The 19,593-nt window shown below is 36.3% G+C and overlaps 1 protein-coding gene across 1 annotated transcript in view; it reads right to left on the bottom strand.

The window, feature by feature from the left end:
- Positions 1-19,593, bottom strand: part of Polr2G (DNA-directed RNA polymerase II subunit Rpb7) — a 112,447-nt gene that overhangs the window by 39,732 nt on the left and 53,122 nt on the right. The window contains exon 4 of the mRNA XM_090395806.1: positions 17,158-17,208. Within this exon, the coding sequence (XP_090251932.1) occupies positions 17,158-17,208 (51 nt within the window). The remainder of the gene's footprint in view (positions 1-17,157; positions 17,209-19,593) is intronic.

Below are 19,593 nucleotides of genomic sequence, written 5' to 3' on the forward strand. Positions count from 1 at the left end.
TGTCTTTAATAGTATTCCTACTTAATGGTAACTCTTTCATGTGCTTTACTATAGCTTCCTTATTATGAAAGTCGGCAAATAAAAATGGTGCACACTTTACGAAAGCTTCTTTAATATAATCACCATCACTAAGTGGTTTCCCATGTTCAACAATAGTATGTGAAATACTGTAACTTCCGGCTACTAAATTTGAAGGTCCTAAAACAAATTTAATTAAAGTCCCGGATTGTGATTCTGCCTGTTTTAGATGTTGCAATATGTATTCTTTGCATTCTTCAAAAGTTTTTTTCTAGGAGCCATTTGTGCTTAGTTTCAAAATGTCTTCTTACATTCCAAATTCTACTCACAGATAGCTTTATCACCTCTATCAATAACACCATATTGTTCAGTCCAGGCATCTTGGAAATTTCTTCCACTTCCTTTCTGTGATAATTTTAGTTTCTTATTAGTGCTAGCTGCCACTGTAAAAGGGTTCACAAATTAAAAAAAGATCACAATTATATACAGCGGTAATTAAGCAGTAATAATTAATAAGAAATAACAATTACTGGAAATGAATTATATACCAGCAACTCAAATTACTTAAGTGGCAGACCATGCAAGACTACCACTACTTCTTTCAGCAGGGTTCCCAGATTTATTATCGGTACATTCGTAGCAACCTTGTTGCATTTTACTCTCTATCATGCTACTAAATAGCAGCTATTTAGTAAGTTTTGTTGCAACGTCATCGTAAGTTGTTACCATTTGCATTATTTAACAAAATTTACTTAATGGTCAAAGCTGTATAACTGAGAGGAGACCTCCACATAGCCTTTAAAGGAATGCGGAGAACCGACCAGGGCTTCTGACCTAATGTCCAATCCTCACCTTCTCATGGTGCACCCTGTTGGGTATCTACCTTGATACTGAACGAACGAGGATGGGCTGGCAATTTGGGATTTAGCCGACCAAATTGTATTCTTATTGGTTAAACCAAAATAAAAAATGATGGTACAACATGACAAAATAATTTCATGCCGGCTGGGGCGTCGCCCGGTTAAACAAGGCCCCCATTGTTTTCGCTAGGGAACCAGGGCGAACAGCGAAAAGTCAGCTACTGGAACAAATCTGAAAATAAACCCCCAACTCAACATCACCAGAGTTAAAGATAGGTACTATCAACGTAAGAAGCCTGAATGGCAAAGAAATGGAGCTAGCTGAGGAATTAGATAAGTACCAGATCGACATAATAGGGGTGACTGAAACAAAAAAGACCAAAACTGGTGAGATCTTTCTGAGCAATAAATACAAAATGTTATATTCAGGCAATGACAATCAAGGAAAAGAAGGAGTAGCCATAGTATTCAACACAAAATACGAGGCTAATCTTCTTGAATGGCAGTCAGTCTCAAGTAGAGTAATGTGGGCAAAAATGAGAATGGGGAACTGAACAATGAGACTTATTTGTGCCTATGGTCCCACAGAAGGTTCTACTAAGGTAGAAGTGGAGGAATTTTTTGAGGCTTTAGAAAAAGCAACTGACACAATGAAAAAGGGAAAGTTGGTCCTTGTTGGGGATCTAAATAGTAGAGTAGGAAATGATTGTGAGACATACAAAAATATTTTGGGAAAATTTGGAGAAAAGAGCAAAGCTAATAATAATGGCAAATATCTGTTGGATTTCTGCTCAGGACATGGACTGGTTATTACTAAGACCATGTTCCAACAGAAAAATGTGCACAAATTCACATGGAGAGAAGAGGCTAGGAATAAGAAAAGTCTCATTGACTATGTTATTGTTGATAGTGATGTTTTCTCCCTGGTGCAGGACACCAGAGTGTACAGAGGATTTGAAATTGGAAGTGATCACTATTTAGTCTTGAGCAGAATAAAATTGAATTTCATATTGAACAGAATAACATGTAAGAAAGTTTTAAAGCGAATAAAAGTTGAGCAGCTCTCGGATGTGAACTGTAGACTAAAATACAGAAATATTATTGAAAAGAAAATGAGAGTTTGAGAACAGGAATCAAACCTTGGAGATTCAGTGGCAAACTCTGAAGGAAACATTGATTGATTCTGCCAGAGAGGCATGTGGTGAGGTTGTCTGCAAGGATAAAAAAATCAGAACTCCCTGGTGGACACACGAAGTTAAAGAGGCAGTGAAGGAAAAGAAGAAAGCATATCAAAAGTTCCTGGCAAATAAGTCAGCTTTTACTCTTACAGAATACAGAGACAAATGTAAGAAAGCTAAACAGTGTGTAAAACTAGCTAAACAAAAGTCATGGGAGGACTTTAGCAAGAATATAGAAAATAAATATCAAGAAGGTGGCAAAATATTCTGGAAGTTGTTGAAGAAGCTTTGGAATGGAGGAAAGAGTGCTGTAAAAAGGAATTAGAGATGATAAAGGTGAAATGAAAACAGGAGTAAAAGATATCCTTGAAGTATGGAGTAATTACTTTGAAAAACTGCTAAATGAAACAAGCAGTGATGACAGCACAGTGATAAAAAACACTGACCAGGCATGCAGTCAGGAATACATATCCATACTTGAAGTAGAAAAAGCCATCAAAGGCTTGAAATGTGGAAAGGCAGCAGGAGTTGATGATATTCGACCAGAAATGCTGAAGTATGGTGGTATAAGAGTCTTACAGTGGCTGCACTGCATAGTTCAGAAAGCCTGGACAGAGGGACGAATTCCCAATGATTGGAATAGAGCTCTCATAGTACCCATATATAAAAAGGGAAATAAAACTGAATGTGAGAATTACAGAGGTATTTCCCTACTGAGTGTTCCTGGCAAGATCTATGCAAGTATACTTGAGAAACGGTTGAGAAGAATTGTGGAAGAAAAGCTTGGTGAAGAACAAGCTGGATTCAGGCCAAATAGAGGCTGTCAGGATCAGATCTTCACTTTACGACAAATAGTCGAGAAAGCATGGGAATATAACAAAGATCTGTATTTAAGTTTTGTCGATTTGGAAAAGGCATATGACAAGGTGCCAAGAGAGAAGCTATTCAATACGCTGCAGTTATATGGTGTCAATGGGGCATTATATCAAGCAATACTTAGTCTTTATTTGAGTTGTGAGTCAGCAGTTAGAATTGAAGGAAGTACAGGAAGATGGTTTAATGTTAAATCTGGTGTGAGACAAGGATGTACATTATCCCCTCTGTTATTCATTATCTATATGGATCACATTATGAAGGAATGTGATATTAAACCTGGTATCAAAATTGGAGATGTTAATGTCAGCTCTTTGCTTTATGCGGATGATGTTATACTTCTAAATAAATCCGCTACAAGTCTGCAAGGTTCTCTGACTAAATTGAATAGCTGTTGTAATAGATATGGTATGAAGGTCAGCAATAAAAAGACAAAGACAATGAAAATAGGCAGAATCATTGAAAATGTCAACTGTGTTGTGAATGGAGAACCTGTGGAACAAGTAAAACATTTCAGCTACTTAGGCACAATTTTTACTGAAGATGGTAAACTAAATATAGAAATAGACAACAGAATCAGCAAAGCTGGTATCGTGGGAAGTCAATTGAATAAATTCATATGGAATAAGAGAGAAATTAGTCGGAACACTAAATTAGCTGTATACAAGACTGTGTTCAAACCAATTTTAACTTATGGATCTGAGAGCTGGGTCAGAAGTAAAACACTTGACCAAAGACTAGAGACCGCAGATATGAGAGTCCTGAGAAAGATTAGAGGCGTGAACAGATGGCATCAATGGCAATATCATATTAAAAATGAGGATATTAGGAAAGAACTTGACATTGTCTGCATCCAGGAATGCATTAGCAGAGCTAATCTCAGATGGTATGGTCACTTAAATAGAATGGGAGAGGAAAGATTAGCAAAACAAGTGTTCTCTGCCAGGTTGGCAGGAAAACGACCCAGAGGAAGACCAAGATATAGGTGGATTGATACGGTACAAAGTGCCTTAGACGATAGAAATATAAGATCTGATAATGTTGGAGTCTTGACAAGTAACAGACTGATTTGGAGGAAAATTGTAGATAGGAAGTTAGTAATGATGTAATTTTTTCATGTAGTACTGTCATATCCTGTACAGCCCCTTGAGGGTACATGGCAGGAATTTGATGATGAACAAAATTTACTGAATTTATTGCAACTATAAAAATGTTTTCATTATTTACTCAGATAAATTCAATATTTAATGCTGCGAATTATATTTTCTGTTAAAGTGGTTTTTAAATATGTTTAGAACTTGTATTGCCCAGTCGAGAGACTTGGAATGCATGCATGAATGAATTTCACACAGAAGTCAAATGAAAACTTTAAGTTTATAATATATTATACGATACAAACTTATTTATAAGTTTGTATCGTATAATATTGATAATAATTTTATAAGTTTTTATAATATCATGACTATGCAGAAATTATGATTAAGAAAGAAAACGTAAACTTAAAACGCTGGTTGTTTATAGGTTAGTTAGAAAATAAAATTGAAATAAGCTAATTGCAAAATTAAATAGAAATAGGCTAACTATAAAATATAATTCTTTCAATGAACCGAAACCTGCCTTAACTGAGACCGATCTTACACGATTTATCGCAGTTTTTTCATCACCAATATCTTTCAACATCCAAGGTGTGTCACCTGAAACCCTCGTGTGTCATAGGTTCGCCATCACTGATCTAGGATGTGAAAACCCTCTTTAACTGAAAAGTTCAGGCATTTAACCTTTTAACTGCCGAGATACTAAATAACCAGTATGACCCTCCTTGCTGAGTTATTTTCACAATTATAAAATATTTTATAATAATATGAATAGTTACTATAATGTATTACACATTTTTGCACTGTTTTCTTGTATAAATTGAAGTCACTGAACAAAACTGTTATATAGGAATTTTATTTTCAAGTTAGGGAAGTCCAAAATTTATTTGTTTATTCCATGTCAAATAATGTCACACACAAACTCAAGTGAGAAACACCTCCCCAAAAATACTTCACTACTTTAGTAGTGTGTGGTAATTTTGAAAGCAGGGGTGTACACATAAGGCTATGCCACATTTGGCACACATATACCATCTCTCTTCTCTTTTTCTTTGCCCCAATGTGGTATTTGAACACTCATGACAATGCCTAGTGGGATTTGCTTTCTTGGGTGTGGGTGGCACAGGTATTAGGAAATGTGTTTCCCTCAGTCTGAAGGGTTCATCACCCTGTGATGGTCATCCAGATGTAGTGGTCGGTCTTGCCATGTGGAACTTTTGAAAAATTTCTCTGATAAGAGTCAATTGAAAATTAGCATGTGTGATATTTTCACCAGTATGTACATTATACAAAATATTTGAATTCAGAACAGTGAGATCCAAGAGATGGAAAAAGAATTTTCTATACCATTTGAAGGACTTTCGCACACATTCAAGAGAACCGACCATCATGTCTGTCCTGTCCACGGCCCCCATATTCCTATTATAATCCATGACACATTCAGGTTTCATTATTGGTGTGTTTGTTGTCCTGTCAACTTTCCCTGATTGTTTCATAGAGTCTGTGTGGAGTGTGATCAACATACAAACTTCTCGTTTATCAATCCATTTTACTACCATCATATTGTCTGGATTCTACCTGTCCTTTGTCTAATTTTTTGTTCAGTTTTGGCAATCCTTTCCTGTTTTATCTAACAGTTCCACATGCCTTGGTACCATTTTTATGTAGCCAGTTGTACAGACGAGGGCCAGAATACCAATTGTCTAACCACAATGTGTGCCCTTTCTGCAAATACTTTGCCACTAGGGTTTGCACCACGGCCCCAGAAATCCCAAATTCACGTTCTGGAATAATGTCTGTAGTTTCCCCTGTGTACACTACAAAATCTAACACATATCCAGTCTCACAGTCACACAACACAAAAACTTTGATCTCGAATCTATGGCTTTTCGAAGGAATGTACTGTTTGAACTGGAGGCGGCCCTTGAACAATACTAAGCTCTCATCAATACATATATTTTGAAAAAGGGTAAATACTTCACTGTAGGTTTTTCTCAGATGATTGATAATTGGTTATAGTTTGTGTAGTCTTTGTCCAGGAACCTGAGTTTCATTGTCATTGAAATGTAAAATACGTAAAAGTAAAAGGAATCTGTTCCTGGACATGTAGTCTGTGAACTGTGGAGTAGCTATGAGGGGATCCTTGGACCAATATTCTGCTATTGTTAGTTTTTTTACCCTAGCCATAAGCATTATGATTCCAAAAATATATATATAATTTCTCTGGGGGTAGTATTTTTCCATTTTTGCAAACGAGATTGGGATGCTGGTGGTAGTTTCCGAGTCAAAAATACGTAATATTTATTAGTTTCGTCAGCAATATGTTGCATTATATGAAGGGGGGAAAAATAGTTTGAAAAAATCAAAAACAGTTGAACCATCATCCATAATTGCTGAAATACCTGAATTATCATTATTGAATTGGTGGACTGTTGGATGAAAATTTGTATTGCGCCATTGAAACAATGAAGCGTCAATATGATTTCTTTTTCACAGATGCACTGGTGCTGGTGGTTCGTTATCTGAACTGTCACTATTTTCTAAAAAATAAATATCATCATCACTGAAATCTAATAAATCAGAAGGTAAAGTTTCTAATACTTCTACTAATTCCACCTCAGTAAGAGAATGCTGCTTCTGCTTGTCGAAGTCATTTTTACTAACCCTGGAATCATCGCGTCACGTGTTCGCCTAGCTCCTATTATCAAGGATGGCTCTGATAACAATTTTTTACGGAGATAGCACAACAAAACAAACAGAAGTTTGAAAATTAGTTCCTTCTAATCTTAAGAGATGGCACTATAAGCCCCCCTCAATTCAAATGCTTTCACAAACTAAATTAAATAAGTATTACACATTGAAAGTTCAAATCAAGTTAACTCGATCGTAGCAAGGTCGCCATTTTTTTCCGCACTTGAGTTAACTTGACCATAACTGTTACAGTTAAAGGGTTAACTGAAAGTGAATTAGCTAATCTCATATAGAAAGTTTCATTTTTCTTTTCAGAAACTCAGGCTTTTCATCTTACTAATTATACTTGATTAGTGAAAAATTAATTCATCCTATCAAAAATTAAGTTTTGAAAGCCAGTGATGCCCATTAAGCATAAATAAAATGAGGATGGTGGTAATATTCAATTATCAAAGAATTTCTTGAATCAGATCAAACTATCCAGTTTTACTATCAGTAGAAGGAAAAAAAATCATCCACCTCCATCTCCAGACGGGTAGCTTTCTATGATCAAGTTTTATGAGTATTTTAACCCAACTGAACATTATGAAATGTGCAGCCTGTCATAGGGGACTTCTGAGCAAGCTCTCTAGCACCATTGGTGGATCAATGTTGTTTTTTTTTTAAATTTATTTTTACACAATCCAGAAATTCTGCTCTAGAGACTAAATGGAAACAATTTCAATACTTCAGGCTCTCCAATAAAATACATCCGGTGGCATTTTCAAATCCAAAGCCTGTAAGTTTAGAGTACTTATGTTAATTACTTGGCCAACTAGGCCGGCACTTTCACCAATGATTTTTTTAACTGACTGCAGATCCTATCCATAGTTGTGATGACAGTGTCATCACAGCTATGGCAAAGTTGATGTCCACAACCAAAATCATATTTATGGTTTTGGTTGCTGATTCCCCCTCCCCTTCCTTTCAACAGTTCAATGGACCATTTGAGTCTAATGCTGCAATCACTAGGTTTCTTCATCTGGTGTAAAGTGTTAATCCAGCTATCTTAGGTCTTTCATTACCTTACCACATGTATCCATTGTGCTTATGATCTTCTTGTATGTCTTTACTTGTCTACTGATTTTTCATACATCCTTAATTAAAAGGGAAGGAGAAATGAAGATATTGTAACAGCAAACTCATAGCAATTCCCCCTCCCCCAATGTTTTTTTTGCAGTGGAAGATTTGTTATAGCAAAAGTTGACTTTGCAATGAAACTTTGCTGCCATCGTGCAAAAGTAGAGCACTTTCCCTATCTTTATCTAGCATAATATCCAAATCATTAATCAAGAACTACTTTCACTTCTTGGATTTATATTAACTTTTTTTTTTTCTTTTGGATAAAAGTACTTGAGATTTATAGCTGTTATGGCCTCCATTTTTGGTCATAGCAATTACTTCTAAGCCAAATAAGTAATTACTCAGCAGTGTGCTAAATTTGTCTTACTTTAGACTTCTGTTGCCATTTAGAAATAATTCCACATCCCAGGCTAGAGGAATGACTGTTGGCAAATATAGAATTATCAACACTTTGGTCCATAAACCCACAGCTATCTGCTCAGATGACATTACTCTGAACTAACTCTACCCAATAGTAACAGTCTTCACAATACTGATAACACTCTATCAGAAGAATATTAAAGCACCCTCCCATTGGAATAATATACTTCTATTCCATATGCTGGTCTATCTTAGAAAAGACAGCAAAATAAAGCAAATACCAAAAACTTAAACTATGCACACACACTTTCCAATAGTTAAGTATACTTTCCCAGAGAACAAATAACACAGACTGTGTATGCCACATGCTCCCCCTCCCCCCCATATTCTACTGTTAACGGGTTGACTGAGAAATGTTTCCTCTTCCAAGGATTCTCTTCATCCTTATCACATTTAGGAGTGTATAAGATACCAAGTATATGCAGTAAATATGCTAACTCTCAATATATAAACACCACTATAACAAAACTTTTAATATACAGAAAAGTGCTGACCAAACCCAGCAAGAGGTACAGTTCTATGCTACAATGGCTTCTCCAAATTAACATGTAGTGAGAGTCAACTGTGTATAAATGATCTATTTTGGAAAAAAAAACTGCAGAATTCTGAAGACCCACTTTTTCATTTGATTTATGTATATTATATAAATTTAATTATCACTACACTAACTAAAAAAATGAACAAAAATATAATTTATATTAAAAATATGTTTGAAATTGTTATAAGGGAAGTTTACATGTATTAGATTAACATTACACATGAATCAATAATTAAAAACAGATGGAACTCTAAAAAATTATAACAATGCAATAGTCTTATTAAATATTCTTAAAACTACACATAACGGTTCCATTTTGACAATCCTCTCTTAAGTCAGAAATCCTTACACAAACCATAGTTAATAGTTGAACAATTAACATGTCTGAATGCTAAAAAATTGGAAGCCATCCAGAATGGTGAATAAACTTAATGAAATTTGGAAAATCAACAAAATTCCTACAACTCAATAAAATTATATGAAAGTATAATACTACCAACAGCTCTCATGGAGCAGAAACTTTGACCTTAAAAAAAAGAAGCTGAGAGGAAATGGTCAGTTTCTCAAATGAAATGCTTCAGAAAAATCAACTATAAAAATCAAAAATCAAATTTTCCCAACAGACCATACTGGACAGAAGAACATAAGACTAATTCTAGAAGATTTGAATATCTGTAATTCAACAATTCTTAAGATTAAAAAAGCATCAACTCTGTTGGCTTGGTCACGTTGTGTGAATGGAAATGGACAGAATTCTTCCCCTGGTATTTGAGGTCACTATGGAGGGTACAAGACCCAATGGAAGACCAAAATTAACATGGCATAAAGTCTTTAGAAATGTAATGGACTTTCTACAATAAACATCCTAAATCAGTATAACAAACTAAATTACACTTTGGTTTGTTACAATGGTTCTCTATAAGAAAATACTAGCCCCATTAGGCCTGGATTTTCCCAAAAGGCAGATCATAATGTGCACACTGACTACATCATGAAGTGAGTGAACAGCAGTGTATACACTGGGTTAGCTCTACATTAGGAACACCCACCCTAATAACATGTTGGTCCACTTCTCTGTGCAATCACAGCTCGCAGATGTCTAAAAACAGATTACACAAGGTGTCAAGTATCTTCCGTATGTAAATCGACCATGTCCTCTGCAGCAACTCAGTCAGTTCACAAACATTCCATGGAAGAGGATTGCGCCCTTCAATTGGAATAGGCCTAAGCTCGATTCTCGTCATGACGGGAGAAATCTTTGTGGACTTTTTCAATCGAATACGAGTTAGCCGATCTCGTACGGTGGTAGCAGGGTTTTTTCTCTCGGAAACTCGGGTTTTTCATCCTGCATGCAGACAAATCGGCCGTTCAGAACACACGCAATTTACAGACAAAAAATACTAGTTATGGGGGTGGGCGGTAGATGGCGTTGATTGGTTGTAGAGGTGTAGTGGTGGAGACAGTTGTACAGTGGGTGTCCTCCCACAATGAGTCCTCGGACTCCTTGGAGGTGTCACGAATAATAATAATAATATAACAGTTCTCACACTCCATTCTAGTATATTCCACACATGTTAAATTGGGTTACAGTCAGGGGAGTTTGAGGGCCAAGGCAATGTGAATTTGTCAGTAGTTGTATGAGCCCAATGACAAGGTATGTTGTCCTATTGAAAAATGGCACTGTGGTCAAGGTAGACCTCCTGCAGATATGGATGGAGATGGTCGGCTAACAGTTTCCTGTAGTGTTCACCATTTCGTGTTTATGGGATTGTTAGGAATATTGTTATCTCTTAAATTTTCCAGTAGCTTATTATGATTGACTTTATCAAAAGCCTTTTATAATCAATGAATAACACATGGGCCTCTAAATTGAATTCTCTTCTTTTTTCGATCAGAAGCTTGAGAGTGAAAAAAGGTGTCTGTGCAGGATCTGCCTTTACAGAAACTGTTTTGTTCCTCTCCAAAAATATTTGTTTAATTTAGTCTTTAAAAGACTTGAATATATTTTATATCCAGTATTTAAAAGATTAATGCCTCTATAATTCTAACATTCATTAACATTGCCTTTTTTCTGGTGGTAACTAGCCATTTAGGCAAAATGAGTGATAATCTTTTTCCAATCGGTACCTTTAGCTGGTTAGGGTCATTTCCATTTTGAGCAGTCCTTGAATTCTTTCTTTGAGACTTAGTAATTAGAATACTTGTGAATTGGTTACTAGCCAAAGCACAGGGTGCCCAATGATAGGGCTGCCTGTGCTTTGGCTGATTAATTTTCTAATTTTCATATTATTTAATATTTAAATTTACATCTTTGTTGGTATGTACCCTCCAGGGTACATACCAACAAATATTATGAAAGTAAGACAATTAAGATTTCATGACTAAGAAATAAGCTTCCAAATTGGTTTATTTGCCAGATCTCTGATTTGGTTAGCTGTTACATTTCAATCTTTTAATCTGCATTCACCAGCCTAGTTAACATATTAACTAGGCTGGTGAAAGTTCTCCAACCAACAGGCTGTAGATTCGAATCTCGTGATTGGCTTCAGGTAGGTGAATTTTTGTCCTGTGTAAGACCACGCTGTAGGCCCAGCTCAACAGAACCTGAAGTAGCTTGAAAAATTACATTTCGTCTCTAGAGCGGGGATTCCAGATTTTAAATACAAATATATATATATATATATGGGGGAGTCACTTAAGGAAAGGGTAGCAAAACGTTTAAGCCAAAGATAGCAGGAAAGAGACCCAGAGCAAGGCCAAGTCTAGATGGATTGATTCAGTCAGAAGTCCCTTAGAAGCACAAAATTTTAGATACAACAATAGTGGAGTGCTGACAAGTAATAGGGGTGTAAGGTATGGGTAGCACCTCTGCCTGCTCTGCAGTCACATCAAGATTTTTGGTGGCTGGCAAGATTTGATCCCCACTGCTCATGCAACTCTCACTTATGGCTCCAAATAGCTGGTAGAGTGCACCAGCAGCCACATCCTGGGACTGTGCCTCGACTGGCATTCAAAACTAAGTGAGGGTATCAGCATTTTATGCTGTAGTGAAGGATAGTGTCTCCTCATTGAAGACTGGAATGGCAGAGTTAACAGACAACCAAAATTTAATTTGACAATGGTAACAAAGGAATGACACAGCACTCTGTGTGACATAGTCCAGGCACACTTCAAGACAGAGCAGAGATGTGGCCAGTCACCATGAAAGAGACAGGAAACTCACCATGAAACAAAAAACCATGTCGGATTTAAGCAATAGAGCGATAAGATTTGACCCTCTGAACTTCTGTCTCTTGGAAACATTCCAGGGAAGAAGAGAAAGAAACTGGGGAATGTAAGACAGATACTATGAAAATAGCATATGAACAGGGGCACACCAGTAATGTTTGGCACTTGTGTGCAAAACTTTAGTTGGCACCCCTATCCCCCCCCCCCCCCTCCAATAAAAAAATCACTTTAAAAAAACGTTTTTTTTTAAAAAGTATTTCCTCTTCTTTGGAACCTGTGTGTATCGCACACATTGCACATATGGCTGGCACGCCCTTGCATATGAAGAAGATAACCCTCCAGGGAGGGTATCTCCTGATCTTTTATGTATGAAAACCAAGAATCTTCTCTTAAAGTTTTCAACCTGGAATGTAAAGACCTTATATGAAGCTGAGAAGTTAGATAATCTTATACAAGAACTCAAAACAATGAAAATTGACATTGCTGGTATCAGATATCAGATGGACTAATAGTGGAAAAATAAACAGTCACTCAATTACATATTCATGCAGAGACAGTCATAGGAATGAAGTAGCATTTGTACTGAAAAAAAAAAAAAAAAAAAAAAAAAAAAAAAAAAAAAAAAAAAAAAGATTGCCCAATCCTTACTTGGATTTTGGCCCGTAAGTGACAGAGCACTTTTTGGGTATCTAATTTGAAAAAAAAATTTTCTGGTTAAAGGTCAGAGGCAGCATTGAGTGTTGATTGCTTGTTTGGAATGGTTGGAGGACATTTATCAAATCATTTATGCAGCATTTGAGACAAAATATGATGCAAAGAGATTGGCTTTCTCTGTGGGTGCCAATGCAGTAGACCCATTTGAGTCAACTGCATTAGCACCTTCTCGCAGTGCAAGGTATTCTACCTGGATACTAAATTTCGGATTTAGCCGACCAAATTGTATTCTTAAACCAAACCAAAATAAAAAATGATTGTACAACATACATAATTTCATGCTAGCTGGGGCATTGCCCGGTTAAACAAGGCCTCATTGTCTTCGTCAGGGAACTAGGGCGAACAGCGAAAAGTCAGCTATTGGAACAAATCCTGAAACACACCCCACTTTTTACCAGAGTTCAAGATTGGTACTATCAACATAAGAAGCCTGAATGGCAAAGAAATGGAGCTAGCTGAGGAATTGGATAAATACCAAATTGACATAATAGGGGTGCCTGAAACAAAAAAGATTAAATCTGGGAGATTTTTCTGAGCAGTAATTTTAAATGTTATATTCAGGCAATGACAATCAGGAAGAAGGTGTAGCTATAGTATTGAACACAAAATACAAGGCTAATCTTCTTGAATGGCAAGCGATATCATGTAGAGTGATGTGGGCAAATATCAGAATGGGGAACTGGACAATGAGACTTATTTGTGCCTATGGTCCCACAGAAGGCTCTACTAAGGTAGAACTGGATAAATTTTATGAGGCTTTAGAGAAAGCAACTAACACAATGAAAAAGGAAAAGTTGGGGATCTAAATAGCAGAGTAGGAAATAATTATTTGGGAAAATTTGGAGAAAAGAGCAAAGCTAATAATAATGCCAAATACCTGTTTGATTTCTGCTCAGGACATGGACCGCTTATTACTATCACCATGTTCCAATGTTTTCTCTCTGGTGCAAGACACTAGAGTGTACAGAGGATTTGAAATTGGAAGTGATCATTATTTAGTCTTGAGCAGGATAAAATTGAATTTCTTATATGTTCTTCTTTACAATAAAAGTTTTAAAGCGAATAAAAGTTGAGCAGTTCTCAGATATGAACTGTAGACTAAAATACATTATTCAAGAAAAAATGAAAGTTTCTGAACAGGAACCAAACCTTGGAGATTCAGTGGTTTCAGACAGAGAGGCATGTGGTGAGGTTGTCTGCAAGGATAGAAAAATCAGGACTCCATGGCGGACACAGAAAGTTAAAGAGGCAGTGAAGGAAAAGAAGAAAGCATATCAAAAGTTCCTGGCAAACAAGTCAGCTTGTGCTCTTAGAGAATGCAGAAACAAAGCTAAACAGTGTGTAAAACTATTTAAACAAAAGTCATGGGAAGACTTTTAAGAACATAGAAAATAAATATCAAGAAGGTGGCAAGATATTCTGTTAGTTGTTGAAGAAGCTCAGAAATGGAGGAAAAAGTGCTGTAAAAGGAATAAGAAATGATAAAAAGGTGACATGAAAACTGGAGAAAAAAATATCCTTGATGTATGGAGTAATTACTTCAAAAAATTGCTAAATGAAGTAATCAGTGACAGTACAGTGGTAAAAAAAACACTGACCAGATAAGAAATCTTGAATACATATCCATACGTGAAGTAGAAAAAGCCACGAAAAGTGTGAAATGTGGGAAGCCAGCTGGAGTAGATGACATTCAACCAGAATACTCAAGTACGAAGACATAAAAGTCTTATAGTGGCTGTACCACATATTTCAGAAGGCTTAGACAGAGGGACGAATTCCAGATGTTTGGAGTAAAGCCCTCATAGTAGCCATATATAAAAAGGGAAATAAATTGAATGTTCCTGGTAAGATTTATGCCACTATACTTGAGAAATGGTTGAGAAGGATTGTGGAAGAGAAACTTGGTGAAGAACAAGCTGGATTCAGGCCAAATAGAGACTGTCATGATCAGATTTTCACTTTACGACAAAAAGTTGAGAAATCATAGGAATATAACAAAGATCTGTATTTAAGTTTTGTAGATCTGGAAAAGGCATATGACAAGATGTCACGAGAGAAGCTATTCAAAACACTACAGTTGTATGGTGTCAGTGGGGCATTATATCAAGCAATACGTAGTCTTTATTTGAGTTGTAAGTCAGCAGTTAGAATTGAAGGAAGTACAGAAAGATGGTTTAATGTTAAATCTGGTGTCAGCTAAGGATGCACATTATCCCCTCTGTTATTCATTATCTATATGGATCACATTATGAAGGAAAGTGGTATTAAACATGATATCAAAATTGGAGATGTTAATGTCAGCTCTTTGCTTTATGCAGATGATGTTATACTTCTAAATAAATCAGCTACAAGTCTGCAAGATTCTCTGACTAAATTGAATAGCTGTTGTAATAGATATGGTATGAAGATCAGCAATAAAAAGACAAAGACAATGAAAATAGGCAGAATCATTGAAAATGTCAACTGTGTTGTGAATGGAGAACCTGTGGAACAAGTAAAACATTTCAGCTACTTAGGCACGATTTTTAGTGAAGATGGTAAATTAAATATGGAAATAGACAACAGAATCAACAAAGCTGGTATGGTAGGAAGTCAACTGAATAAATTTATATGGAATAAGAGAGAAATTAGTCGGAACACTAAATTAGCTGTATACAAGACAGTGTTCAAACCAATTTTAACGTATGGATCTGAGAGCTGGGTTAGAAGTAAAACACTTGATCAAAGACTAGAGACCGCAGATATGAGAATCCTGAGAAAGATTAGCAGCGTGAACAGATGGCATCAATGGCAATGTCATATTAAAAACGAGGATATTAGGAAAGAACTTGACATGGTTAGCAGAGCTAATCTCAGGTGGTATGGTCACTTAAACAGAATGGGAGAAAAAGATTAGCAAAACAAGTGTTCTCTGCCAGGTTGGCAGGAAAAAGATCCAAAGGAAGACTAAGATATAGGTGGATTGATACAGTAAAAAGTGCCTTAGAAGATAGAAGTATAAGATCTGACAATGTTGGAGTCTTGACAGGTAACAGATTGATTTGGAGGAAAAGTGTAGATAGGAAGTTAGTAATGATGTAAATTTCTCATGTGGTACCATCATATCCTGTACACTTCTTGAGGGTACATGTCAGGAATTTGATAATATTATTCATTAATATTAATTTCTAGCACACGGCAACAGTTTTTAATTGTTAAACCACCGACTGCTGTATGTACCTTGTATTTCATTCCTTTGATTTGCTTGTTTCTACACATTGATAATATAATGTTATTTTCAGTATGAAATATCTGTACTTTCATTTCTTTAAAGTTAATTACTGTGGTTATTGTGTAATTTATTGTTTATAATCATGCCACAGGTACCTTAAAGTTCAGTGATCCAAATTAAAATCAGACATATGTAACAAAAGAATCATAAAAGAAATTCAACCTACTATAACAATCCCAGTTCAAAATGAATATAATTAATCTACAACTTTTATTTGACAGTTAATTAACGTCCCTAAGAATTTCAAGACAACCAGACTAAATCCATTGCAGACTTCAATGAGTTACTTCATTCAAAGTGATTTAAAATAATTTAGAAATATAACTTGACAAGAAATTATATTATTATTTCATCCTTCATCCAATTGTAAGCAAACAAAGTTTGCAAGTGAAGTAACTTCACGACTAGGCTACTTGTATAGAGATTAATGTATCCCATAATGCAAAGCACTCCCCCCCCCCCTCGGTAGATGTGTATAATGCTATGCATTATCAAAAGGACTACTACTAGACCAGTTTCAACCTTTTGTGAGGTCTTATCAGTGTTTGCTTCACTTGGATAACGGGATTAAACAAGAACATAATTTCTTGTCAAGTTAAATTTATATTACAAGCAAGTGAAAAAAAATTTTTACATAAATTTAGAAATGTACAGTTGCTTTGTGCTTTCAACATTCCCCTGAGACACCCACTTTGGGTCATATAATTCAAAAAGTTCTGGTTGGTTACTACAGTAAAATACACCTCATATGAAAAAAAAAAAAAAAAAAAAAAAAAAAATCCAATAGAGGTCATTCGATTTAAAAAGTATCAAAAAGGGGACAATGTTAGCCAAGTACTGCTTCTAAACTGTAGACAACTTCCCACTTCCTTGGTATTTGACTCATGTTTTATATGAGTTTAGATTTCATCTTACAATATATTTCTTAAAAGTAATGTTCTAATATAACAAAAGCAATATATATATTTATATATAGGTTTCTTGCAACAAAATTAATACTAACTAGGAAATGTGCTAAAGGTTTTCTCCTTTTCAGTAAAAAGTTTCATACTACAGCATCAACTGAATATTAACTTCAATTTGCAGTCAATTAGTTATTTTTTATAAAACAATAACAAATGATACTAATAATTCATAATATTATACATACATGCCTAGAAATAAAACAAGACAGTGGTCCAATTTCAGTGAACAGTCCAACCTAAATGTAAAAAAGTGAGTCAATACTGTTATAAAACAGCAAGCTAAACAATCATAACTAATATATATATATATATATACTATTCAAATAACAAAAATGATTCTACACTTACGAAATTAGTCTGTATATATTTTTTATATTCATATTTATTGTAACAAAAAAAATCTAGCCATAAAAAAACATCAAAAATCCAACCAAAATAATCATAAAAAACAACAGAAATTCAATCAAACAACCCACTAACATTAATTCTTACTCCCACATCCAAAAATTTCCACATCCGTGGCCTAAACAGTAATATAAATAATGTGCACCACCACCTAGTCATCTAAACCTGAAGTACTATTCCTATCAGAACTTCAACTAGCAACCTCAACAGCCCAAACTACACATTACATAGCTCTTTCTGCCACAAGAGTGGCACTTGTGCATCCATCAGAACTGATATACCATGCCAGAGACTGCAAATCTTTCAAGCCCCACTGTTTGATCTACCTTGGCTCAAAATTTCTCTACCAAACTAACCTGCCCTTTCCATATGCTCCCTCTATCGCTCTCCAAGCTCTGTCAACCACCCTGACCTCTTCAACTATCTCTCTCTCTCTCTCTCTCTCTCTCTCTCTCTCTCTCTCTAAAGCTTGACTTTCTGCAGTCAAAATACCCCAATAGCGAGGTCATTCTTCTTGGGGATTTCAATGTCCACAACTCACAATTGGCTTCCCCTCTCCAGTTTCACAGATTAAGCAGGAAGGGATGCCGAGATGTTTGCCACCAGCAATGACCAATCTTCCGACTAGACTACCTGACAACCCTCTTCAATTTGCCAACACATTTGACCTCTCCCTAACAAGCTCCCCTTCCAGGAATACTGCAGTTGTCATTTCTCCTTCTGGTAATGCAGACCACAACCTCATACAAGTCTCTTTTGCCACAGAACTACCTTCACCCATCAGTTCACAGTCTCATGTTCTTTGACACTACAAGGGTGCCAACTGGGAGGAACTCCATGACTTCTATGCCTCCTTCCCATTGTCTGACTACTGCTTTAGTTCTTCTGATCCAAACATCTGCTCAGACTGAATAACAGAAATCATCCTCACAGGAATGAACGCTTTCATCTCTGATTCCACCCACAAACTCTCAGTCACCATTCAAGGTTTGGTTCTTTAAAAAAAAATGTGCCAATAGAATGTAAAAGGAACATCAAGTCCAAGTCAGACTTTGAAAGGGCCAAATGCCACAAACTTGCCTCTTGTCCAAATGGCAGTCACTCCTTCTAGTCCCTTGCCAAGGTCATTAAGCACAACTTTTGCCCACCCAGGTTTCCATCACTCTCACATCTGGGTGGTACTGTATTTACATCACCTAAAGATAAGGCCAACTTACTGGCATCACTTTTCTCTTCCAATTCCTGCATTGATGACCAGGGAAAAGTTTCCTCCACTCTATGAAGAACAGCTCCCTTCATGTTGCACATAATCTTCCTACAAAAAGAAATCCAAAGAATCCTAAATATCCTGCACACAAACAAGAGCATCTGGTCCTGAATGTTTCCCAACTATTGTGTCCCAGAACAGAACTAACACTTGTGCTGTATCACCTCTTCAATCTATCCTATCAACTGGAATTTGCCCTACAACATGGAAACACATTCAACCCATCCCAAAGAAAGGTGGTGAAAGTCAGCCAACACACTACCATACAATTGCTCTCCCTTCTGTTCTCTCTAAAGCTATGGAGAAGGTCATCAATAACCAACTCTTGAAATACCTAGTCATATCAACTAATCAGTGACCAGCATCATGGATTCCACCACTCACCTCTGGACCCAATCCATGGAGAAATTCATGTGGTTGCCATCGACATTTCAAAGGCATTCGATTGGGTTTGGCACAGGGGGCCTACTTAACAAAATGCCATTCTATAGTCTATCTTTCTTACTCTGCAACTGGATCTCCAACTTTCTCACTGATCGCTCACTATGTCATGGTGGACGGTTTACTCTCCTCAGATTTCCCCATCAATGAAGGAGCACCCCAGGGTTCTGTTCTTTCACCCACTCTCTTCCTCTTGTATATAAATGACCTGCTTCCTCAGACTTCCAATCCTATCCATAGCTTTGCTGACAAAAGTACACTCCATTCCTCCTTTTCATTCGACAAATAATTCTCAAGTATTAGAATCCTCAAGATCTACAACCAGCGACATGAACTCAGATCTCCTAGCTATATCTCAGTGGGACAAGGACAACTGTGTAAACTTCAATGCCACCAAAACTCAGTCCTGTCTGATCTCTCTGAAGAAAGAGCCCCCCCCACCTTCAGTAATACTGAGATATCCACACACAATCAGATTTTTCTTCTTGGACTGACCTGCACCAACCTT

This window comes from Typopeltis vanoorti, chromosome 7 (assembly GCF_054136105.1).
Source record: "Typopeltis vanoorti isolate ZY-2024b chromosome 7, IOZ_Tvanoo_1.0, whole genome shotgun sequence".
Taxonomy (NCBI): Eukaryota; Metazoa; Arthropoda; class Arachnida; order Uropygi; family Thelyphonidae; genus Typopeltis; species Typopeltis vanoorti.